At 37.1% G+C, this 27596-nt stretch overlaps 1 protein-coding gene across 1 annotated transcript in view; it reads left to right on the top strand.

Moving 5' to 3' along the window:
• The window catches only part of LOC131856026 (uncharacterized), a 107996-nt gene extending 83064 nt beyond the window's left edge, over positions 1-24932 (top strand). The window contains exons 4-5 of the mRNA XM_059207096.1: positions 23934-24078; positions 24261-24932. Of these exons, the coding sequence (XP_059063079.1) occupies positions 23934-24078; positions 24261-24668 (553 nt within the window). The 3' untranslated portion in view covers positions 24669-24932. The remainder of the gene's footprint in view (positions 1-23933; positions 24079-24260) is intronic.
• Positions 24933-27596: the final 2664 nt, after the last annotated feature.

Raw genomic sequence — 27596 nt, 5'->3', positions numbered from 1 at the left:
TTAATGCATAACAATGGACATATAACAATTGAAGTTAAGTTCATTAAATTCCAGTTGACCACACAAGACGCACTTACAATCAGCAAGAGGCTAGTGGTATGGAATAAATGGTTTCCACACAAATGCATTCAACAAATTCCTTCATTCAATCTAAAATACTTGAAAGTAAATTCTAATCTAAAATTTTAATCTAGTTTGGAGGCAATGAGAACCACAAATCCATGCAACACTTAAACAAAATCACCATCAACGGAATAATGACTTGTATTCAAATTTGCAGCATATAACCGACAATTCTCAAAAATCTCTCTCTTACAAATGAGAGGCAATGGGGTTCATATAGAGGTCTCATTATAATGAATGGCTTAGATTGATTCAAGATCAATGGCCAAGATCGAAAGATAGAAACCCTAATTAGAGTTTGTTACAACCACCATTACATTGGCCAATGAGAGATGAGGGTAGGTAAGATAAATAATATTTGATGTAGCGCCATGTGTCACCTATTCCCTCCTTGAATGAATGTTGACTTGGTACACATTGATTGAACGAATGGTGATTGGGATGCCACCTCAGCTTGCATTGAACATTCTTCATGATGTTTAGATTTCCTTGTGATACTTTTCATTTCATCCTTATGTTAGGGAATTCTCTGAACTGTTCCCTCCTTGTGTTTGGAAAATTTTCCGAATCTTGGAATATTGAAATATTTCTTTCCTTGGTGCTCTTTGATACTGGAATCCCTTGATGTAGTTCTTGATTTCTTGATGTGAGATCCTTCATGCTCATGTCTTGAACTTGCTTTCCTTCATTTGTTCATCATCAAGGTGAAGTCTTCTTCATGATTGATCTAGTCCTCATCTTCACCTTCTGGAATCTCTGAAATCCAATCCTTGAAGTGTTGATCTTCCTAATCCACATTGTTTGAGTTTCTTTGCAATATGCATCCTCCTTCACCTCAAGCCTTGATCATCATGCTTTCCTTCCTTGTAGCGACCCTGCAAAACAAACAAACATTGAATCAAACACCATTGTGATAAACTCTATTTCGACCTTGGTGGGAAATGCATCCACATACGGATGGATCAGTTCTGAAAACATCTGCATTATCGTTGTCCATTCCTTCACTTGGTGGAAATTTGATGCCTATCTAGACAACTCTTCATTTGAATTGATTTATTCCTTTGCAATTTCGTACTCAAGTGGAAATTTGACCCTCATTTGGACTCATTGTCCTTTGAAATTTTGTTTGATTTGAACACCATTCAATGGGATAGAAATTTGAACCACATAGGGACTCTATTCCCAACATTTGTCCCAACTTGTGATATGTAATCAATAACACCAATTTTGGAAAATATGAAGGTTTGGATTGAAATCTGGAAAATTCTCCTCAAGAAAACCTGATATTCAGACTTAGGTCTAATTGCAATAAATAAGTTTGAAGACACCCCTGTAAACTCAAAAAATCAAGTACTTGGAGCCCAAAATTGTATACCCAGGTCTAGAAATATCACTGGGAGGTTTGAAAACACTTAGAAAGTGATTGATTCTTTATATCAAAGTTGTAATAAAAGTCTAATTTTCTAAGGATTGAGCCTAAATATGCCCTCCAATGTCTGAAAAATACTTAGAAAATGGTGTATTGAAGTCTGATTTTCTGATTCATAAGTCTGAATACACCTTTTAAAAGACTGAAAATGGCTCTAAAAAATCTGAAGATACTCCTCCAAAAAGTCTGAAAACACACTGAAAATCATGAATATCAATGGCTAGAAGTGGTCGCAGCGATGTCACATGCTTGTATTTGACTTATTTTGCCCCAAAAACTCAGAAATGGTCACATTTGGGTATGTGGCTGGAAATGAAGTTTCAGTTTGGAGACAACCTGGTATACTCGGTAAAATGTCAAGAATGGAGTCCAGAAGTATACCACAAGCCTAGAAATACTTGGAAAGAAGTATAGATAAGTATAATTTTCAAATTTCAAAGTTTGAATACACCTTTCAAGTCAACAATGGTTTCCCAAAAGTCTGAAGACAACCTGCAACTAACATGAATAAGCATTTTGAAGTAGTTGCAGCCATATGAAATGTTCACATTTGATGTATTTTACCTTTCCAAGGTCAAAATGGCCAAATTTGGGCGCAAGTAGAAGGTTGATAATAAAAATTTAAGTCTGAAGACAAGTCTGAAAATGGAGTTTCAGACATATTGACAATGGAAGCTTCACCAAATGTCTCCAAAAGCTGCCAAAATGAGTGCAAAAGTGAAATCGCCCAACTGTGGAGCTAGAAATGGAAGTTAGCCTAAGGACAGCCTGCAACAATGGAGTTTCAGACTTATAGCAGCAATGATGAACCTCAGAAAATGCTCCAAAATGACCCATCAATCAAATAGCCTAAGTGTGTGCTGGTTGGAGATGAAAAGTTAAGTTTGGAAATGAAGATTCCAGCCAACCATGGTGTCCAAATTATTTCCAGCCATGGCATCAAACTCAGATCTGATCACAATAACAACCTCCCAACAACCATGGAGCTCAAGACAATCACAAAAATCACCCAAAATGAAGGGCAATCTGCCTCACAAACAAATCACAGCCCCTCCAATCATGGCGCCATCTCCCAAAATTGCTGAATGTGGCTTAATCAGCCATTAAACACGCTATAACTCCTCTCTAATGGCAGTGCCTAAACAAAAATCGCCCTCCAAAAAAACAACTCTAGCCCAAAATGGTGTCAAATGACACTTCACCAAAATTGCCTAGCTGGAAGAACTTCAATCAGCCTTCAAATGGTGTCGCATCAGCCACTAATATTATTATTTTAATGCTAGCTGCGCATACTTAACATATTTTCACCTTGAAATTTCACCACACAAGCAATGTGGGATAAAACTTTGCCTTTATAACAGCCTAGTGGAAAATTGCACCATGTTCGGATAAAAACCCTCATTAAATTTCCACTTAATTCATCACAAATGTCATTTGGGGAAAAACGACCTTCATCAAAATAAGAAATTTCATCCAGATCAAATTCATCTGCATTCTTGGAGAAAAACGAAGGTCATTAGGATAATTTCCAACACTTAGTCAAAATTGTAGCCTCCTGGTGGAAAATCGCCCTCCATCAGGAACTTGAATGGGGAAAAATAGGGTCCATCGGAAATTTGGGGGAAATTCACCTCCCATTAGGATTTGAAGTAGGGGAAAACCATGGGTCATCGGAAATGTGGGGGGAAAAGCACCTCCCTTCAAGATTTTTGACCTTTAGACCACTAAAAGATGGATTTTCATCGAGAATTCAATGATTTCTCCACTCAAAAACATCTAGACACCTGAAATTTCATTATTACGCATTGGGATTTAGCCAAATTTATCAAATTTTGAGTGAGAAAATAGGAATTCCATCGGGATAACGTGTGAATTTGACTCGAATTACCTCTTAGGAGCAAGAAAATAACCCCTAAGGACCTCTTAACACTTGGGCACAAAAATATCTCCGATTAGACTCACTTTGGCATATTTACACCCAAATTTAAAACTTGTTGCAACCTCAAAATCGGACAAAATTTAGGATCACACTTAACAATTTGACATTTTAAACACGTTTGATCCTACACCCTCTCATTAGCAAAGGCAAACACTAGGAAATTATTACTAAACCAAGGCAATCTAAGCGAAACATCTACCCTAAAAGGCGAAAAAGTGGGGGTCCCCATTTGCAGTGGGGCGATGTGTGAAGACGTCACAACAGACTCAAGGACACACCATATTCCCTACACTTCATGAACACTTGCTCAAGATGGCCAAATTGATCTGTGGCATACATCGAATAAACAGTTATAAAAAGGTATACAAGTACAAACTTTGCTAATACACCCTTGAAAGTCATGTCCATCGCTCTTTGAAACGTGGCACCTGCATTGGTTAACCCAAAAGGCATCTTACAATAAGCATAGGCAACCCACTTAGTAGTAAATGCAGTCTTGTATTGGTTTGATTCTTGGACTAAAATTTGATTGTAGCTTGAATACCCATCCAAGAATGAAAACCTTTTTGAGAATTCGCTCCATGGAGGGAAGGAGATAATGATTCTTAAGGGAGGCTCAATTGAGGTCCCCAATGTCTACACATAGTCTGATTTCCCCATTCTTTTTTCCTTACAGGGACAAGGTTAACCACCCAAGAGGAGTATTTGTTAGGGAAGAATGATATTGGCTTCTATGAATTTGGTTAACTCCTTCCTCATAAGTGGTTCGATTTTGGGGTTTATTTGCATCCAGGTTTAGTTCTATGGTATGTTGGGCTAGGCTAGGGTTAAAACCCTCCAAATCTTCATAAGTCCAAGCAACTATGTCATCATATCTTTGACAAAGCTTAACAAAGGCTTCTTGTTTGGTTGAAGAACACATCTTTCCCAAATTTAGCCACCTAACCTCGGCAACAGCAACTAGCTTATAATCACCCTTCTTTGCAGCCAAGTTCATCTTCTTCTTCAATTGATCATCCGAGTTGAAAATGTCTTGCAAAGTAACTAGACCTTTAGGTAGCTTGTTTGAGTTGAGCTGCATGATCTGACCTCCATATTGGTCTTGCAGCATAGATTGATTCTGTAATGTCCCCTTCTTAGTTCTGGATTGATGGATGGAGTCTTAGCCTATTTTGGAAACTCGTAGGCTAACCAAAGACTAAATTAGGTTTTTGTCTTCAGGATGGTTTTCAGAGAGGTGTTTGTAGGAGTTCTACAGTTTTCTTTCTACATTCTTTCTGGGTTTCTCGTGAGCTTCAGGATGGTATGACATGCATTCCAATTAGAGAAGATTTCTGAATTTACTTTTTTTAGTAAATTGCAACAAGTCAACGACTGTTTGCTTTATATGGGTTTTCTGGGTTTTTTGAGAGCTCCAACATGGTTTGACATGCAAATTCTTCGGAGATGATTTCCGAACTTACTATTTTTTGTAAGTCATGATTGCTGCTCAGAATGTGATGAAAATGACTTTTGACACACTTACTATTTTTAGCAGTGCTATTTTTGGCAGTGGTTCTGTAGCTCAGCTCAGTGGCTATGTCTGGCAGTGTTATTTTTGGCAAGATCCTGTGTTCGAACTCAAATGACTATTTTTAGCAGTTCTGTTTTGTAATGTCCCCATTTTAGCAGACTTGGATTTTGTGAGATTAGCCTATTATCCTGACCCTCGTAGGCTAATGTGTTGGATAGAGGGTCTTTTGAGGATTGGTATCATCTCCAGTGTTCAGAGTGCTTCAGTTTGGTCTTCGTTTGGCATCATTCGGACATCATTTGCTCTACTTCCTATTTTTAGTAAGTCTTGGGATGTTAGAGATGGACCCCTGCTATTTTTAGTAAAGCGGGTATGGTCATATGCAGCTTCATCATGTCAGCTCCCAGTTCAGACAACGTTCAAAAATGTTGAATATTAATGGAGATATTAATGTTTATTTAGTTTAAATAAACATTAATGTTTTGAGCTTATATTATTAAGTTATAATATAATTTTATATTATAACTTAAGTAAGGGTTCAAGTATCATTAAAGGGGACCATTTAATTAATTAATTGTGGCTCTTTTACCAAGGTGAAATATTAAATGACAAAGTGAAAATATTATATCATTAAATGTCATTTAATATCATTAATTGATTTAATGCCTTATTGGAGAAAATCAAACCTTCATGGGAAATATATATAAGACTTTTGAAAAGAAGAGAAGGGGGATTGATTATGTGATTGGAGTTTTTGATTGAAGTTTCTCTGGAGCATTGAAGTGTAGAATACCAAGGGTTTCTGCAGGATTCAAGGCTTGTCGGCATTGGAGAGCATGGCTTCTTCATTGTAACAGCATATAGAGGGTGTGCAATATCATCTGATTATGCTTGTGAGAGTTGGCTTCATTCAGAAGTCAATATTGAGCTGATTGGAGGGTTTATTTCAGAGTTTGTTTGCAGATTGAAAGAGACTACAGTGCGCTACAGTGCCGTGAACAGTGCACATGAACAGTACCATGAACAGTGCGCTACAGTGCCGTGAACAGTGCACTACAGTAGTTTGAATTCTATAGAAGGGGATTTAGAAAGGTGAACAGCTATATATATTTGACAAGGGCTTTGCGTATGAGGAGAATCAAACCAATATATCAAGGCAGCCATTGAAATACCAGGTTTTCTATCTATGGTCATTGTATTAGAAAATCATTACTTCATTGCATCATTTTCTATTATGATTATATCATGAAATATTTGGAGGTTGCATATGTTTAATGGAGATATAATTTGCATATTCCACATTCATGGTAACATTCAACATTGATCAGCCACTTAGCTTTCATGCCAACTGTTTGCTTAAATGCCTAATGGCGGTAGGTGTACTTTGGGATGCATGACAAGTGTTTGTCTTAATGTCTACTAGCTGTACTAGTTAATTTCAGTCATTTCATGTGTGTGTAAGCTCTAAAACAGCTAGCATATCATTTCTATAACAACTTTGCATTGTTAGAAGCTTTCCATAACTTCATTTGCAGCCTACAAACCCAAAGCAGACAAATAAGAATTCATTACAGCGGCTTCAAACATTGTATGCCAAGTGTTTGACAATATTCCTTGGGGGTTCAATAAGCGAAACAGGGTCAGATTAGCCAAGGGATATTACATGTTCAGAGCTCCAACTCAGTTTAGTTTTGGTGATTTCCAACATTTCAGTCTCCTGCTTAGTTTGGCAATAATCAGTATTTGAGGTGAAGGTATTTTTAATATATTAATACCTTAGGCATAAGGTTTTAATATTTGATTATTTTATGGATGGACGACTTAGGAAAAGGAGAAAATAATAATTCTATCCTAAGTCTACTTCGGCGAATTATTTCACCCGCTTGTTGGATGCCAAAATACAATGCATTATTATTATTCTATATACTTTATGTTATCTCCAAAAGTTCGACTTAAGAGGGGTCATGTTTGGACGCCATTTGCTAAGGGGAAAATATGAAATGCAACGCCTAAGGGGTGAAATGAAATGTAATGGAATTTGGGCACCATTTGAGTGGAATTTGAATTTGAATTTGGCTAGCGAAAAGTTATAAATATAGGCCTTGGGATCTCATTTGGATATCCAATCTTGTTATGATAACAAAGTGTTGTCAAAATGATGTCAGACTCTTACTTCGAGGGATGCATACTTCCTAGTGCCTCAGTTTTGTGCTTGAAAGATAGCGCCTAGCTGAATGTATGACTGTTTCTCATCCAGAGGAGCAGATTGGGCTCAACGTTTGTGAAGATTTGTGTGGTTTCAGAGTGTTCTTGTTGCTGGTCGCGAAGTGTGTTGAAGTAGATTATTGGTCGCATGTCTCAGTGTGTCATTCTCCTCGTTCTAGGTATTTCTTCTATCTCTTTTTTTGGTTTGGGCGATTCATTTTGTGAGTTTGTAGAGTCTTAAATGGTGTTTTGGATTTTATTTTTGCAAAATTGTACCCTAGTTGGCTGTACCATGTGGCTGAGTGCTTTGGGATGCATGCATAAATTATCGGGGTCAGTTTGCCATGTTTTGTTGTCCTAGGATTGATCGCCTACCTCCTAGTGATCTTATGCTTTCAGTTTCATGTCATTTGGTTAAGAATTGAGCGAGTTGTGAGTGTTTTAGTGGGATTTGGTGTTGCTGGTCTGTGTGTTTTCATCGTGTTTGGAGTATATCAAAATTAGAGTTTTTGGTGTTTGGAGTTGGTTTTGGGGTGTGTGAGTTTATTGGTGTGAAGAGAAAGGACTTGGTTTCATTTGAACTGTTGGTCATGTTATTGTACTTGGTTCATCACTCTTATATGCTATGATTCATATTGTAATGTTGGTAGTAGTACTAACAACAGTTTTTATTGTTCTTTCTTGTCCCACTGCATAAGTGGAAGAAGTTGGCCTTGCTGCCTATCTTTGGAATAGTGATTTCCCTTAAATTGTAATCCATATTGTGTATTGTAAAGTTGGTTAGTAGTACTAACAGCTATCTAATTCGATTATTGCTCTTAGTCTCACTGCATAAGTGGAAGAGGCTGGCTTTGTCGCCTATTTTGAATACTGTAATACTGTCCTCCCACTGCATAAGCGGTAGAGTTGATTGTAATTTTATTTCTAGTCCTCTCGCTGGATAAGCGGTTGAGTGATTGCTTCTTTAGTTTCTTGGCTTGTCCTTGGCTGGTTTACCGCCAAGTGATCTTTCAGTATTCTCATTATCCCGTTAAAAAGTGGAAGGGGTTGGCTTGCCACCCAAGTATTGTAATCAATTTCAGTTTCTTGCATCTAATGATCCCCTCAACACTGTATGCTCTCACCCTCCCAGATTGGGCTCTCGGTGATCAAAAGGTGGAAAGGGTTACTTTTAGTAGTATTGGGATTTCATTTTCTAACCCTAACAGGTGTGTGTTGATTGTAAACTGAAATAATTGAAAAAATTAAGAGGGATTTTACAGATTCTTAACAGAAAATTCTGCTTCATTTTGCAAGAGATTGATAATCTGTTGATCACTTTTGAATACTTGTCGATTTGCTTGATTGTCTGGGATAGCAGGCCTTACAACAAGCCTGATGTGTAGTTCCTTTTTGCTTGCAATATGCACTGGTATGTCAAACTGAGCACCAACTACTGCAAGTCTATCAGCATTCTTATTCTGACTCCTAGGAACGTTCTGGATGTTGAAGGCCTCAAATCCTTCAATCAAGTCCCAAATCCTTTGTATAATTTGAGTAAGTTGTTCTTTGTCACGCTCTGAGCTTTGATATGATTAACAACCAACTCGCTATCTCCAAATACTTGCAAAGATTTGATCTTGCTTTTTTGTGCAAGTTGGAGGCCTTGGATCAAGGCTTCATACTCAACCACATTGTTGGTGCAACCAAAATGAAGCCTAAAAGAGAAGAAATATTTCTCCTGCTCAGGTGAAACAAGCATCATACCAGCACCTACACCATTCCTATTTCTTGAACCATCAAAAAACATGCTCCATAACCCCCTAGATCCTCGTGTGCCTTAATGAGGTTAGGAATAGGAGTATCCTCCTCATGAATACAATAGGTACCAATCCTAGTCTCTTCAGTTTCAGCTAATGTATCAAACTGAAAAGCATTGGTTGATTCATCTAGCAAACAATCAAGGACATCCTCCAAAAGACTAGCAAGCTCACGGACAATACTCTACTCCCCTTCTCCACGCAATGTGCAATTCATGTTTATAGGGCTGGGGTTGTAAGGCTCAATGGGCTCTGCCTTTATGGTAACCTTGGTACCATGCCTTATTCGAAATAGCATATGGGACCAATCAGAAGACAAGTATCCACCTATCTTGGCGGTGAAGTCTCTAGACAAACAAATGGCAAAGAAGGCAGGGAGGTCAATGACTGATATGTCCTGTAAGACAGTGCAACCAGGGCATGCTTGCAAAGCTAACTCCAAATTTTTAACCACTCCTACTATCTTAATAGAAGTACCCTCACAACTCTCTTAGTCACAGGTTCATATTCTATACCAAGAAGGTCAACTCCTTCTTAGGCATGATTGAACTACTAGCTCCTGGATTTATCATGCAATTGTGAACTAAGTTATCCTCTATGATTAAAGAGAGATATAATGGGGGAGACTTACTGATTTTGCTTGAATCTTTTTCCTCCTTGGGTTGTACGAAAATGGTGGAGACTACCTTCTTGTTGACTGTTGCCTCATCACTTGACTAGTTGATGTCCTTCAATGCCTCCTTAAGCAAATCCCTTTGAGATGGGATGGAAAGGGCCTCCCACATAGTGAAATTGAGACTGTCTTTCTTCATTTGGTCAACTATATTGAAAGGAACACCAGCTGATTTTGAAGGGCCCTTTGAAGCTACAAGGTCTACCTTTGTTTTTTGGGCGACCTAGGCCTCCTCTTGCTTCCTGCTACCTTGGATGGTATTTTGACTTGTATCCTAGACGGCTACCTTGGGTGTTGGAGCTTGGGCTGATGCTGAAGGTGAGGCAGCTTCCACCGCTCTCCTCTTTGACCTTGTGTATTGTAGCATAGTCTCACCATTTGTCTGGTATATACCACAAAATTCTGCCTCTTGCCAATTGACAAAAGTAGAATCTCCTTGTATGTGAGCCTAATTGCCAACACTTGGCTGATTTGGGTCATATTATTGGCCGGAGGTGGTTGGCTCATTTTGCAATACTAGAGCTTGGACAAACTCTCCATTTCGGCATGCACTTTGATTGTGTGGCTGATTGCATGGTTGGCACCAATCTTGCTCTTGGGCAAGATTGTTTTGCATTGGAACTATTGCCTTTGAGTTACTTGCAGTTGTGGGGTTCACACTATTCAAGGGCTAGGTATTACTCCATTGGTTTTTCTCTTGAAAAGGTGGCCTATTTTGTTGATAATTCGGATTTTGTGTTTGATAAGGCCTACTATGTTGAGCCTGTTGCCTCTTTAGTGTCACCAACTCATTGCCAAAGTTTTGCAATAGAGTCTCGATCTCATGGAGCTCATTTGAGGATGAAGAGGATGTGTTTAGATGGGTTGTGGACACCATGGGGATAGGAGCCAAGCTGGGCATTTAACCAGGAGTTTCTAGGAATAGAGGCATTGGATGCCTTGGAGCTATCTTCCCAGCTTGTATCAAACAATTTTCTGCCCTTATGGCTATGTCATATGCATCTGGTGGAGAAGCTCCACCCATTGATTGTATCATGACAGCTACATCACTATTGAGAGCTCTTAGATAATACAAGAAGGCATGATTGGGAGATGGCTTTGCAAGGGTAGGGTTTCTATTCCATGTCTTTCGGAATTTGAAATTGAAGTCTCCCATGAACTCATGAGGTGCCCTCTTAATAGTGGTCAACTACTCTACAAGTGATATATGATCACTTTTGTCTTCGAAATGGTTACACAACTCCCCTAATTCATCCCAATTGTGAATTGACTTAGGCAGCAACCCTCTATACCTGAAATATACCCCTTGATTTTTATTTTTTTTAACACAACAAGATTCACTCGTTAAGGTTAGGATAATCAAACTTGCACAAAAAGGAAATTCTAGAAGTAACCCTTTCACTTTCTTATCACCGAGAGCCCAATATGGGAGGGTGAGAGCATGCAGTGTCAAGGGGATCATTAGCTCAAACAACTGCTGGAAATGAAATCTCAAATACAATACTGGGCGGCAAGCCTACCCCTTCCGCTTATCCAGTGGGTGCAAGAACTTCTACAACAGTATGAGTTAAGATTTTTGTCATTGATGTCAATTTTGGCCAGCTTGATCTCTGAAATTTGATGGTTGTGTTTCAGTTTGATGATGGACACATGGTATGTCGCTAAGTCTTGTTACAGCTAGTTCAACTGTGTGATGCTGACATATTGTTCTTTTCTCTGAGGTTGTTTCTTCAATTAGTTTGACCACAGGTGGCATTGTTTAGAACAGTTACTCAAGCGGCAGTGTTTTTTTCTCTGTCTATTTTTTGCAACGTCAGGTATAACTGTGCGAGTTCAGAGTTTGGTGTGAGGGCAATGTTCTCAGAACAGTTACACATGACTACTGTCTCTGATGACAATAACAATATTCTCTGCAATCTCAATAAAAACGCCTCTATGCCTCTGTTATTTTCAGATCAGTCTGTAGGTTTATTCTTGCTTTAATGTTTTGAGAAAGAGGTGTTTGGTGTGTGTAACAGGTGTTACGGGCTCATAAGCCCTTATTTATGACATGGTGGTTTCACTCTTGTATGGCAGGTCTGCATGAGCTATTATTTGTGCCTTCTGTCTCAATTAAAAAAAAAACATTTTAAAATCTGTGTCAGGTTACATGTTGATATCATTGGAGAAGACATATTTAGAGGATGAATGTTGAGAAAGTTTTTTTCATGGTTGAGAATTTTTTGGTGTAAAAGGGTCTTCTTTGATTGTGTTGTGTGGTTTTTGAAGAACTGAAGGAAAATATTTTATTTTTATGATATGTTTTGATCACGGATTCTTAAAAATTAGTTGTGAAGTTTTCGCTTAAACATGCAACTTACTGGTTAAGGGAATATCCTTTGTTTTTGACACTATAATCTGATGGCATAATATTGAGTTGTTGAGTAGAATCTTGTGGTTACTTGTAGCCATGCTAAAATAGAATGTGTGCTGGTCATGGTTAGTTTGTTGAGTGCAGATTATCATATGAAGATTTAGAAATTCAAGGCATTCATTTTCTGTGATTTTACAAAGCTTGGTCTGAGGATATCTTATGATCTGAAAATTTTCTTAAGTCACTGATTTGAAACTGGCTGTTAAAACATTTATATTTGTGTGCTCACTCAAGTTTACAGATTTGATCTTTTCGATGCACTGGAGCTGTCTGATTTTGAGAAGAAAATATCTTCAAATGAAGAAAAAGCTGTATTATTGAATATTAGAACAATCTGAAGGTTTTTGTGCAGTCTCAGATACCTCAATGATTATTTTTATGTAAAGGAGAATATGTTGTTGTGTTATGTATAGTAAGAGTTTTATGCCCTGCTGCATAAAACAGTGAGCTCTCATTTGTGTCTCTCATAAAATTTGAAATTTGTTCTCAGTGTGTTAGTTTTTTAGTTTGAGGTTCCAACCTCTTAAATCTTGAGTTGGTGCTCATTCAAGAGTCGGTGCTCTTCTTGTAAATCAAGGTTGGTGCCCGCTGAATTTTAATGGAGTTTAAATGTGTCATGGATTTTTTACCCGAAAGGTTTTTACGTGAGATTAAAATCTGTGTCTCTGTCTTTCTTGTTACCAACGTTTAATCTTTGTTTCAAGTTGTTGATTGTGTTAAAACATTGATTCACCCCACCTCTCAGTGTTTTTCGTTTTCTTTTAAGTATAGCAGTGCAACCAGCCAATTAGAAAATAAGCAAACTGAAAGAACAACAATCACTCGACCACTTATCTTGTGGGAGTACTGAAAATGAAATTACAATCAACTCAACTGCTTATTCAACGGGAGGACAATGTTACAATAGATAAGAAGGCGGCAAGCCAGCCTCTTCCACTTATGTAGTGGGACAAAGAGCAACAATCCAAGTATATAGCTGTTAGTACTACTAATCAGCTTTACAATGCAAACATGGATTACAAATTACTAGAATCACTGTCCAAAAGTAGGCGGCAAAGCCAGCATCTTCCACTTATGCAATGGGGCAAAGAGAGATCAAGAGAAATTGTTGTTGGTACTACTAATCAGTATTACAAAGTGTATAAAATGATAATCCAGTGCTGATAACAAACCCAACAGTTGCAACAATAATAGATATCCACTTCCAAACCAGCAAAGACTAATCACACCAAGAATGCACTCCGCACTAATCACTTGAATTCTGAAAATGCTAAACACACACTGGGAACACGTAGACCAGCAAGCTAAGAACTCACTAATTCACTCATAACTCTTTCCACACTCAATAGAATCACCCCCAAACATATGCAAATGACAGGTACAATGAAGGCAATAAGGATAGAAATGATAAACCTCAACTAACAATGCCCAAACCCCAATGGCACGCAACCCAAAGCACTCCTAGCATAAGGCATTTACAGCAGAAAAATTCAACTTGCATAATAAAATTCAATATTCCAAGAAAACCAATGAAAACTTACAAGATGAATGACATAGGAAATGAATGAGCAAATACCTAGAATGATCTGACGCACACACAAGGAGCTACGAACAAAAATATGGTTCAGCCCCACCAAACCAGCAACCTAGAAAAACACACTACAGCACTCCAAAATCAGAACACCACAAAAAGCTTCATCTTCAATGAGCTCAATTTGCTCCTCTGGATGAGAAATAGTCACAAAACTCAGCTAGGGGCTATCTCTCAAACACGAAACTGAAAGCACTAGGAGGTATGCATTCCTTGAAGTAGTAGTTTGACAACAATTCGACAGCACTTCATTATCATAGCAAATGGATACCAAAATGAGAGCCCAAGGCTCTTATTTATAACTCTAGCCTGGCCAAATTCAAATTCAAATGCTCTCCAAATGCACCCAAACCAAAATCCATTACATTACACCCACATTTGGCGATCCATTTCATTTCGTTTTCCAAGCATATGGCATCCAAGATAAAAGTCCCCTTCCTCTAGGCTCCAAGTTCAAACTTTTCCTTGGTCCACAATTTGCAACATAAAAATAAACATTATAACTTAAAACACTTTCATTCTTAGCACTTGACTTAGGAGAATTAAATAAAATCTTTTGAATAAAATATGCTTTCCCTTGCCTAAGTCGACCATCATGATAATTAAATATTAAACTTTAGGATAAAGTATTAATATTTAATAAATCACTTGCAAATCAAATACTGATCAATGCCAAATTGAACCGTGAATTGAAGTGTTGAAAATCATTAGATCGAACTGGGTTGGAGCTCTACACTAAACTGCTAAAACTAACATTGCCTGAAATGGCACTTACTAAAAATAGTAAGTCCTGAAAACTACTCCAAAAAGTTTGCTCTTCGAATCCTGTGGATCAGCTTAGAAAACCCAGAAAAACTTAGAAACCTTGACAGTTGTCACCAACTTACTAAAAATAGTAAGTTCAAAATTCTTTTCAGAATTGAATGTATGTCACACCTCTGCGAAGCATTCCAAAAACCCAGAAGGAATCCACAATCAACATCGTATAATTCTAACTAGTCAATCATCAAATAGCTCACACAAACCTCCTCAAAAGTAGGAAACCCTAATTTCTGCTTAGTTAGCCTATGGGTCTCCGGAATAAGCTAATGGCCCACTTAACTTCTCCTTACCGAGAAGGGGACATTACAATACCACTGGAACGCTTTTCCTTTCAAGGATGTGGCTAAGAGCTTGACAACAACATCATCTTCAGTGACATTATGGACAAAGGAAATGTTTTCAATGTCTTGAATGTGCTCTATGGGAGTAGTAGTTGTTTCACCAATGACATAGGGTATACTCTTTAATGCAGCCACTGGTATATCATTCCATTGGGTCAAAATAAGAGGACTCCCCACATTGAAGGTAACAAAAACCTCATTTTTGGCCATGTGAAACAATGGTCTATTGATATGGGTGGTGGGAGCCCTAGAGTGTAATGGTCTTGTTAATGGAGGGGTAGAACGAGACTTGGGTGATGGAGTGCTTACAACCTTAACACCCCTGACTGGTGACAATGAAGGTCTACCTCTCTACCTTCTAGAACTTGAAAATGTGAGTTTTGAAAATTGAAAATTTCCTCTAGAAGACTCCTTTGAATGAATTCTTGTGCATGAAATCAGCAATAGGTTATGAACAAGAGATTGGGTCTATGAGCAGAGTCGCCAAGAATGATGACTACCTCCAAAGGATGAGATACTAAGAACAACACTGAATCCTTAGCAAGTATGATGAAAGTCAGTCCCACCAGGCGTGCCAAAAACTGTTGTCACAAAAGTTTGCATCCTTGCTAAGCTATCGACTCAACAACCTTGTGAAACATGGAAACAACCCCGCAATGTGAGACCTTGCGCAAGGAGTTGAATCTCCGGAGAAGGACGGCTTCCTTCTCAATCCAAGTGCAGGTGTTGAACCAACTCAACACTCCAAATTCTACTTCTAAACCTATCCTAACAACTTACAAAGGAAAAGGGAAGAAGGAAATGCTAAAATGAAAAGAGGTGATCTACCAAGATAAGAGATGTTCCTCTCCCCACCCGAAAGGACACAAAGAATCAATTGAAATACCCTGGAGATGCACAAACTTTAGTTGCATGAATGACCTCAACGCATGTATGGATGCTAAAACTTGTTGAATGTCAAGAGGGGAGAAGGTTTCCCACAAGTCACACCCAAAAATAGGTTAACGCAACATATATCTAAGAGAAAGCCACAAACATACACTTACAATGAAGGTAAGAACACATACACAACATGCATAAGTTGAAGTAAGTCAAGAATGATGATTTCAATTCATTATAAGGCCAATGGCCAAACTTATAGTTGTAGAAATGCAGGAAATATACAAGTCTTCAAGAGAAGTGAAAGAGCAAAGAATAGCTCAAAGCAGTAGGGAGAGAACCCTTTACAATGAGGCTTAGCAGCCTTTATATAGAAAACCGGTCACAAAGGAGAGACCATTGGTCAATGAAGAGAAGCCTTGACCCTTGTGTGTGCAAAATAATACCAGTCAGGGAATGCAGGGAAGTGCATGGACTTGAGATGGTGTACATGCAAGCAACCCAACCATACCTTAACAAGGCAATCCTAAGAAGAAAAGAAATTTTAGAAGGTGCATTGCCTGATATTCCAAAGTCAAAGCATGCAGGCTTGACATGAAGGTCAACAAATAACCATAAATACGCATGGCCAAGGACTCCACTTGACAGCCATCTTGCAAAAAGTATTAAATGCGCCCCTTTAGCTCCATGAGTGAAAGTGTACAAGTCGTAAGAGTTGGTGGAGCATTAAGAGCTTTGAGTGTTGATCACACCATCTGGGAGTGTCGCAAGTCCCAGGGTTGTAAGACTTGGGAAACTTGGGTTTGGAAGACTTGGAAACCTTGGGTTTCCGGAGTTGGAAGACTTGGGAAACTTGTGTTCTTGAGGTTTGGAAGACTTGGGAAACTTGGGTTTCTAGAGTTGGAAGATTTGGGAAACTTGGGTTTTTCGGGGTTCCAGGATTCCAGGGTTAAAGAAGGCAAAGGCATGGAACTTGGGAATTTCAGGATTCTAGGATTCAGGGCTCAAAGAAGGAAAAGACTTGGAACTTGGGAATTTCTAGATTCTAGGATTTTGGGGTTCAAAGAAGGCAAAGGCATGGCACTTGGGAATTTCCGGTTTCCAAGGTCAAAGAAGGCAAAGTCATGGAAGTTGGAAATTTTAAGATTCCGGGGTCAAAGAAGGTAAAGGTATGGAACTTGGGAATTTCGGGATTTCGGGGTCAAAGAAGGAAAAGGCTTGGAACTTTTGAATTTTGGGATTCCGGAGTCAAAGAAGGCAAATGCATGGAACTTGGGAATTTTGGGATTTTCGGGGTCAAAGAAGGCAAAGGCATGGAACTTGGGAATTTCAGGATTCTGAGGTCAAAGAAGGAAAAGGCTTGGAACTTGGAAATTTTGGAATTCTGATATTTCGGGGTTCAAAGAAGGCAAATGCATGGAACTTGGGAATTTCAGGATTCGGAGATTCCGGGGTCAAAGAAGGCAAAGGCATGGAACTTGCCTCCTGAGAAGACAACACTTCACATCTCATAATTCCATTGGTTCTTTCCTTGATCAACTGGGCAATGCTAGTTCATGGAACATATCTCTGATCAGTTCTCTATGATGGACAATGGTGGTCGTAAAATGACAACAGGTGCTTCACTATTATTGTTTGTATTTGAGAAAGAGTTGGTGCTCAAATTTTTAATAGAACCTTTTTATGTCGTGGTTTTTTACTTGTAAGGGTTTTCCACAAGAATTTTTTGTGTTATGGTTCTTATGTTTTGCTTCCATTGCTATACATCAGTTTTAAGTATTTTTCAAAAAAATTTAAAGTTGGCAAAATCTCTAATATTGATTCACCCCCGCGCCCCCCCTCTCAGTATTAGTTGTGTGTCTTTCGATTGGTATTAGAGCTAGTACCTTCTATTAACGCTTTAAATCTAGAGGGTTGATCTTGTTGGTGCTAGAAGATGAATGCTCTGGAAGGTCTTGCCACGAACAGAGCTCCCCTATTCAATGGATCAAACTATGCCTTTTGGTGTGTTGGGATGAGACCATATTTGATGTCTATTGGATTTGATGTGTGGAACAACGCTGTGTCAAGCTACACACCTCAGAATTATCCATCTACTGCTGATGAAAAGAGAGCCTTTGAAAGCAATGCAAAGGCTATGAATGCTATCTTGTGTGGATTGTCAGAATCTAAGTTTGTAAAAGTTATTCACTGTGACAGTGCTCAAGCTATGTGGGATAAGCTTAAAAATGCATACGAAGGAGATGAAAAAGTGAAAAAAGTCAAGCTTCAAACTCATAGAATGCAGTTCAAAAGTCTGAAAAATGAAAGATGAGAATGTTGCAGCATACTAAGGGTTGATGAAGTGGTTAATTCTCTCAAAGGTTTAGGAGAAATAGTTGATGATAAAGTTGTTATAGAGAAAATTTGAAGGTCTTTACCTTTAAGGTTTGATGCAAAGATTTTTGCAGTTGAAGAGATGGCTGATCTTGATCAAATGACCATTGACAAGCTCCATGGTATACTGACCGCATATGAGATGAGAACAAATCTTGAACCTTCAAAAAGAGAGACCGCCTTCAAAGCTTCGAAGAAAGGCAAACAAGTGGAGCAAGCCTCAATTGATAGTTTGTATGATGATGTTGATTCAGAATAAGCTATGTTCACTAGAAGATCAAAGAAGGACTTTAGCAAAAACAAGAAGACCTTTCTCAGATGTTTTAATTGTGGCAAATGTGGACATTTTGCAGCTAAATGTCCATACGAGGACAATGATGATAGCAGCAATGAAAAGAAGCCTAAGTTTAACAAAAAGAAGTATAAAGGAAATGACAAGAAGACTTGGAGATCTAAGAATAGTCTATATTTAAAGAAGGAAAGTGATTCGCTTGAAGGAAGTGATGAAGAATCGTTGAGTGATGAGATCCTGTCCATGGCTTTAGAAGAATCTCACTCTGAAAATCAAGAAGATGAAGATGTCTTTGATGAAGATGGAGAAGTGGACCTTGAACAAGAGTTGTTAAGTGCGCTTAGAAAAATCAAAAGTCTTAAGAAGAAAAACCTAAATCTGAAGTGCTTAATTGAAGAAAAAGTCGAAAATCACAAGCTCTTGAAGATGCAGAGAAACAAATAAATGATTTGAAATTTCAGATTGATGGGGCTAGGAAACTTAAAGATGAATTGAAAAATCAGATTGATGTCAAGGCTAAGAGTTGTAAAAAACTTGAAGTTGAAATTGCTTCTCTTAGGAAGATAGAGAAATCATCTACACTACTGAACCAAGAAGAGATAAATTAGAAAGGTTCACTTTCGTTGGATAATTTGTTAGCTTCTCAAAAACAGTCATTTGACAAGGGTGGAGTTGGCCTTGAAAAGGGTCAAAGCTTGAAGGTAGAACAACAAACTTCTAATGGTGAAAGCTCAAGGTTTTCATCTTCAAAAACCAGAAATAATGCTTTCAGACAACTTTTCAATGCTAGACAAACACACTTAACCAAGTTTAATTATTCATTGTTTCATGGTTACTGTTTTGCTTGTAACTATTTTGGACACAAGACAGCAAATTGTAGGATGTCTTATAGAAATAATTTCAGTTTTGCAAACAAGAACTCTTTTGCTCCTCTGAGAGATTATAATTATGTTTGCTATAAATGTAATAACATTGGGCACAGTGCAAGATTTTGTAAGAATGACAGGGTAAATTTTCCAAAGAAGAATGTTAAGAACAATGCAAGGGATACCAAACTTTGGAGGAGGAAAGAGAAAGAGACTAAAACTAAGTCTTTGATTGTGCAAACAGCTCTTCTTGCATATAATGAGAAAGATATTTGGTATGTGAATAGCGGTTGCTCCAAACACATGACTGGAGATGAGAGTAAGTTATTAACTCAAGAAAATAAATGGTGGTAAGGTAAGATTTGGTGGAAATGCATTTGCTAGAGTTGATGGTGAAGGTACGCTCATGTTGAGTGATGGTGAGACTAAAGTTGAAAATGTGTTGTTTGTAAAAGGCTCGAAACATAATCTACTTAGTGTCAGTCAATTGTGTGATCAAGTTGATAGTCTAACTTTTAGTTCTAACTGGTACAAGATTAATAAAGATGGTACTCATATTGCTGAAGCAACTAGAGTAGCAAATAACTTATACATTCTTGATGATACTAAAAGTGAAACTTGTTGGTTCAGTGACTTGATGAATCTTGGTTGTGACACAGGAGACTTGGTCATATAAATTTTGATAGCCTTGTTCAAATCAGCAAGATGGAAGTGGTGAGAGACTTGCCAAAACTCACTAAACTATCTAACGTAGTGTGCAAAGAATGTGAATTGGGTAAACAAACTCGTAGGAGTTTTAAGGCAAAGGAGTACTCGAGCACAATGCCTCTAGAGCTGGTTCATATTAATTTGTGCGGACCAACAAGGACTACAAGCATGCAAGGTGAGAGATACTTTATGTTATTAATTGATGACTACTCAAGTATGACTTGGGTGACCTTTTTGAAGGAAAAATCAGAAGCCTTGGAGAAGTTCAAATCTTTTAAAGCTTTGGTTGAAAATGAGAAGGGATTGAAAATCAAACGCTTGCGATCAGACAATGGAGGTGAGTTTACCTCTAATGAGTTTGTGAGTTTTTGTGAGAAGTATAGCATTAAGAGACAATTTTCAGCTGCTAGGACACCTCAATAAAATGGGGTGGTTGAGAGAAAGAACAGATCAGATTAGGAGATGGCTACAAGCATGATAAATGAATCTAAGGTAAGTGATTGTTTTTGGAAAAAAGCAATTCATACAGCTATCTATATTTAGAACAAGTCATCGTATGAATTATGGAATGGTAGGGCAACGACTGTTTAGTATTTTAAGATTTTTGGCAGCCCTTGTTTTATTCAGAGAGATGAGGATAATTTAGGCAAATTTGATCCTAGAGCAGATGGAGGTTTTTTACTAGGATATTCCTCAAAAAGTAAATCATATAAATGTTTTAATAAGAGGTTGCATAAGATAGTTGAAAGCACTAATGTGAAAATTCATGAGATTGTTGATTCCTCTAAGAGATTGCAAAGTTGTGATGATAGCTTGCAAGGTGATGAAGCTGAAAGTGTTGGTCAACAAATTCCTACCAATCGACAAGTTGGAACAGCAAGCAACAATGCTGGAAACACTCCTAATAACAATCAAAATAAAGGTGTTGGTGTTCATTTTGAGGGTGGAACAACAGACAATCAGTAGTACAGCAGATGCATCAGTTGGTCCTACAACTTCACATGACAAAAACACAACTACAATCAAAACTTCCCTCAAGTCCACATCAAGATTTGTTGAGAAGAACCATCCTATTAATCAGATTAAGCAAGAGGATAGACCTAGAGCATCAAGAAGAAAAGTAAATTACTATGAGGATGATGATATTTCACTATTGTCCTTGATTGAACCAAAGACTTTTGAAGAGGTTGTAGAAGACAAACCTTGGGTTGCGACTATGAAAGAAGAGTTAGATCAGATCCATAAGAGTGAAACTTGGGAACTTGTCCCAAGGCCTAAGGACAAGAACATGATTGGCACAAAGTGGGTCTTCAGAAACAAATTGAATGAGGATGACCAAGTGGTGAGAAACAAGGCAAGGTTAGTGTGTAAGTGTTATGCTCAGGTTGAAGGTATAGATTCTGATGAAACCTTTGCACTAGTTGCTAAATTAGAGGCTATTAGAATGGTTTTAGCTTTTGCTTCTTTTAAAGGTTTTAAATTTTTTCATATGGATGTTAAATCTGCCTTTTTGAATGGTGATTTAAATGAAAAGGTATATGTAGAACAACCTAATGGTTTTATTTTATCAAAGAATCAGGATTATGTGTGCGAGTTGAAAAAGACAATCTATGGCCTCAAACAAGCACTTCGTGCTTGGTATGACAGATTGAATAGTTATTTGCTTCAGCAAGGGTTTAGAAGAGGTGTTGCGGCCAGCAACTTATATATCAAAGAGGAAGGTAAATTGTAATGTCCTATTTTTTGCTCTAGTTTGTTTTGGGGTTTGTTGGCTAATTCTGAGACCCGTTGGTCAGTCAGAGGAAGAATTAGGGTTTCCTATTTTCTAGGAGGATGTTTCGGCATTTTTGGTGGCCTGCATGTTGGAGTTTGTGAGTTTGGGTTCTGGATTCCTTTTGGGTTTTCAGAAAGCTTCGCAATGATGGTACATACATAGCAAGCAGCGGAGTTTGGCAAACTTACTATTTTTAGTAAGTGGAGGTGAGAGCAGCTTATTTTTGGGGGATTTTTTGGGTTTTCAGAGAGCTTCGTGATAGTGTTAACATGCAAATGAATCTAAAGACTTTTTCCAGAGTTACTATGTTTAGTAAGTTGCGACGACTGCTCAAAATGTGGTAAAAATCACTTTGGAAACACACACTATTTTTAGCAGTGTGCTATTTATAATAAGTACTATTTTTGGCAATGCTATTTTTGGTAGGTTGCTGTGGTCTAGTTTAGAAGCTATGGCAAGCAGTGTAGTTTTCAGGATTCCAGCCTTAGATTATTTTGAGCAGTATTCGGTATATGACAATTAAAGTATTTTTTAATACTTTATTAATTTCCCCTTGGCCTAGGCGTAAATGGTGTATGACATAAAGGGGGTCAATTTGATATTTAATTTATCAACTTATAGCCTAAGTTTGAACACCCATGGAGGTATTTTTCATTAAAAGGGATTATGACTTTATAGTATATTTGATATTTGCTTAAGGGAGAAATACATTGTTGCTAAATAAAACATTTAAAAGTCATTTCCCTAAGTTTATATTGAGCGCTCACTTATTATATTACTGGCAATTTTAATAAAGTCACTTGTCTATGCACTTGGGCAATTTGGGAAGGAGATGGAATGAAATGAAATGAAAGGCAAATTAAAAGAAATTTGAATGTAAGTGTTTAATTTCATATTGGAGGGAAAGGAAGTTCGATTTGGAGAGAAAATTATAAGTAAAGGCCTTAGGCTCTCATTTTGGGTATCCATGAATATTATAATGAAGTGCTGTTGGAATACTGATTGAATGTTTCAAGGATTGTCTCCTCCTAGATTGAATGCTTGGCTTCTCGCTTGAAAGATAGTGAGTAGTTGAGACTTGGGACTGTTCTTCACTTAGGAGAATAGATGGAATTCATTGCGAAGTTTGTGTTCGAAATTTTCTGATTTTGGAGTGATATGTGTGAGTTTCAGGTTGCTGATTTTCAGTGTGTTGTAGGTGTGTTTTGCTCACAAGTCTCTGCGTGGCCTTCTATCGGTTCTGGGTATTGGCTCGTTATTTCTCTATGCTCTAGGCAATCATTCCTATAAGTTTTTAGCGCTTATCTTGGAGTCTTTAATTTTATAATTGCAAATCGATTTTCTGCCCTAGCCGTACCATTGCCTTTATGGCCATTCATTGTAAGAAAAAGTGAAGAACTACAGAACTTGTCTAGATATCCATTGCCTTTATGGCCATTCATTGTAACTAAAAAACCTAAGAAACATATACATTTGTAATAATAATAATTTCAAATTTAAGAGCTTGACTGGAAATGTATTGGAAGAGAAGTAGCATTTATCTGCTAGTATAGTTTCTTCTTCCTACTTTTTCTGGTAAATTTGGAATTTTTGAGAGCTTTAGAAGCATTTTTTGTCATATGTTTTATTTAAAATTATTTATTTTTTCTTAATTTCAGCCTTTTATTTGATTGAGAAATAAACAAGGGTTTTCTGGGATCAATCCTCAGTGATGAATAATGTCCGTTTCTAGTTAAATATTAGCTTGTTACTGTTCGTGAATTAAACCTCTTCCCATCAGATGAACCCTCTTGTTCTGGTTTTTAAGCAGGCACATTTTTAATAGATAATGGATCTCTGTTTATGTTCTAAGTTTGTTTCCTGCTGGTTCATAAACAAATTTCTTTGACGGTCTAAGTAATCACTTTGATAGTGAGAAACTTCTGACAGTGTCAATAGCATGTGAGTAAAAGTCATTTAAGCAAGTATACCGATTGAAGAACCATTTTGGAAAATTGGCTACAAGCCAACAAATGATATGGATCATATAAATTTCTTTACAAATATAAGAGAGTTAATAAATCTGGTGGATAGATTGATTTTGACATTCATAAGGCCATAATTTGATATAAAATTCTCAAAAACTGAAAACCTTCTTGACAAATAATTGTCTCGTCAATATCTTGCAATTTATGGTATTTGTCCATGTAGGGACACACCTCTAAGCAATCAAGCTGCACGGAGGTGTTTAGATTTCTTGAAGCCAAAGTTGAATGAGTTTGAGGAGGATAGCTGGGAAGAGCTGGACAGTAAGGACATTACTAACAGTCCTCACACACTTCGCTGGCTAACATGGGTGATGTATTTTGTTTGACCTGGGATGTGTAATCTGATAATTAATTGACTTCATTGATATAGAATAAAATATGTTTGTAGTCTTCAGTTTATTTATTTTATTTGTGAGAAACACTAGAAATTAGGTGCTGCATGTTGAACTGAAGCTTATACTGAACATGTTCTGTAAATTTGTCTCTCCAGTTTTCCATTGATGAGAATTCAAGGTATTACCTTGCAGTGGAGTGTCCTCAAATCAGTGTTAACCCACCTACACCTCGTTATAGAGGAGTACCGGTTCCTAGGGAAGCCCTTCCAGGTATTGTATTGGATGCACTGGTTGTTGAAGATATAGACCCAAACGCATGGGCAGTTTATGCAGCTCCCAAGCTTAAAACATTGAAGGAAAATGCAAAATTTGAGCCCAATATAATACCAAAGTCTGAGCTATTTAGGCTTGCTTTTGTGGAAAGAGATGAGCGCCTAGCTGCTAAAAGAGCAAAGAACATGAGGCAACATCTAAGGCGTGCAGAGAAAGAATTTATCAAATACAGCAGTGGAGCAAAATCTCATTTTTTGGCTCATCTGGCACAAAAATCGCTCCAGAGATAGGGTAATTCTATGTTCTTGAATTTAAGTCATTTTGTATATATATATATATATATATATATATATATATATATATTAAATATTATTTCAGCGCACCATAATATGACACTTGCACAATTCCCTTTGATGTGCTTGGCTGGTTAACCGAACTGATTTTCAAAACAGTTGTTTATTGGCCAATTTCTGGTCAATATACTTTCAAAGATGAAAGTGTTCTGTAAAATGCTGACTACATTTTCACCTAAATGGCATATGCAACATTTCAAAGCTGTATACTGCAAGATTTGCTTCTGTATAATTTGGAGTCTCTATGTTGAAGTGTTCTGCAAAGATATTTAAATTTTTAAATTTAAAATTGTGACACAATTTATGTTAAAAATTTGAGACTAAGATTTGAGATACCTGGAAACAAAAAAGTGTTTTATATATTGGCAAACATCTAAGAATTGTTTTATTGCCTAGCTATTTCTAGTCTACTGAGTAATTTTTTAACTATTTGTTTGGTAGTATGTTTATCGTTTCTTCACTATTACTTTGGTTTTTACCAGCAAACACCAAATTTGCACAAGTTTCTGGTAATAGAGGGTATTTTCTTGAACTGCTATAGATGGTACTAATTAGACAAGAGAGTATTTGAACTTGTCATGAAATATCCAAAATATGTTTGTCTCATTAACCACACATGAGAATGGAAAGGGAATTACTGAAAAAGGCATCTAAAAAATTAAATTTATTTTTCATACACGTCCTTCAATTCAAAGTCTCTTATTGAGGATTTCAAGCTCTTGTTTACACAGTGGTGGTGGTTAGGATCACACAACATATTGCTACATCAGTAGTATTATTTCCATGTGTCATAGGCTCAAGCTAAAAACGGTTCTTGCGTCTAAATGTAGAAATAAGAGTACGGAGAGCAGAATGTGAGCCGGAATGTAGAAATTAAGGAGGAGCAGAAAACGATTATGGAGAGAGTGGACTTGGACCAAACAAACTAGCCACTGAAGATTCGAAGAAGGATCATTTTCCCTAATTGAATTGAATTAAAGGAATTTTAATGGCGTCCATGAAACCAGCAGTTTAAGGGACCAAGAATCACATCCTAAGCCATCTTCAAGTTCTTATCAATGTCAGCTCTATGAATCTTAAGCAGATTTGATTAATGATATTTTTCTCCATATCCCTTGGGGTAATTACAATGAGGCAAGAGCTAGGGGTGTTTACAGGATTAATTCAATTTCACAATGTAATTTGCCTTTTTTTTACATAAAGTTTAAAAAAAATATTAAATAATAATATATTAGAAAGTAGGTTTGTCAGTCTTAAGAAGACTAATGGCATTTTCTTTTCAAAACGTCTAGATAAAATTGAAAATAGACAATCAGCAAGAGAGGAGGGACTCTCCAAACTCCACAGATAGTGTATGAGCACTTGTTCCCTTCAAGATTGTATATGCTTTGAGTATTAGAAATAATATTTTCTTTTGTGTTAAATCATTGGACAAGCAAGAGAATGTTATAAGGACCAACATCTCAACACACCAACGGAAATCAAGAATCCCTAGAGGCATGATAGTTAGCATTTGCAAGAATGCTAAAATCTTTGCTCCAGTCCTAGGTGGTGGAATCTTGATTATCTTCAATGTCAATCTCGATGTCATTTCAGTTGTTAGTTGATTAGCCAAAAAATTACCCAAATTCCCTTGCCTTCTAGTATGATTCTCCTTAATATTGAAACCACAAATAAGGACGTTGATATCTTTTCTTATATTCATTTAGCCATTATTGTTGAAAGTGCAAAGAGGATTTCCATTTGAAATGGTCAACTAAGATTTTAGAGTTAGATTCTAGAATAGTATTGGTAAAATGCTTTAATTTAGCTTTCAAAAGTGTTTGGTGAATGTCCATAGCCTTTATTGGAACTAACACCAAGACTACTAACAAATTAGAACTTAATCCTTCCATTAAAAAGTTGCAACAAACACCTCTCATGGCAACATTTCCAAGATTTTTTTTGAAGTCCCACAAGCATTAAGTTTAATTAATCCTAGAGGAGTATATGATCATTTAATTAAAGCTAAGGATTATTATTGAAAGAGGTAAAAGAGGGAGACCAAGTTTCATCGAGGTGCTATATTCCTAGTAAAAATATTGCTTCACAATTTTGATTATAGTTGTGTATTTGTTTTATCATGTACTAACAATGAACCTAGATCTTTGAAGGAAGCGTTGTCTTTAGATGAGAACGATTCTTGGTTAGAGGCCATGAATGATGAAATAATAGACTTTAGAAAAATGTGACACGTGGACCTTGATGAGCTATCTAAGGGGAGGAAATATATTGGATGTAAATGGATATTTAAAAAGAAATTGTAGATGGCAAGTTGGAGCAATACAAAGCTCATTTAGTGGCTTAGTGTTACTTCTAGGTAGAGGGTGTGGATTTAGGTGAGATATTTTCCTTTGTGAATAAATTAACCTCTAGTAGATTTATTTTAGCTATTTCTACTAAGTTTAATTAGAGGTGGAACAAATGGATATACAAATAGAATTTATAAATGGGGATATTGATAAGGAAATATTCGTGAAACAACTTGACAATTTTGTGGTAAAGGGATAACAACATTTGGTTTGCAAGTTGAAGCAATTTTTTTCTGCTTTCAAATTGAATCACAAGATTATTAGAAGTGAAGTTGATCACCAAGTTTATTTTAATTTAATTGATGATCAACTACCAATCATTGTCCTATACATTGATATGTGTCATTTACTAGAAATGATAAGGGGATGAATGGGAAACTTAACTATCAATTATCTAGTACATTTGATATGAATATTTAAGGGTTGTAAAATAGATTGTGGGTATTGAAATACGTAGGGATCAAATTAATGAAAATATATGGTTAAATCAAAATAAATATGTTGACACTATTTT

Source organism: Cryptomeria japonica, chromosome 6 (genome assembly GCF_030272615.1).
Source record: "Cryptomeria japonica chromosome 6, Sugi_1.0, whole genome shotgun sequence".
Lineage (NCBI taxonomy): Eukaryota > Viridiplantae > Streptophyta > Pinopsida > Cupressales > Cupressaceae > Cryptomeria > Cryptomeria japonica.
This window is presented reverse-complemented; position numbering and strand designations above follow the sequence as displayed.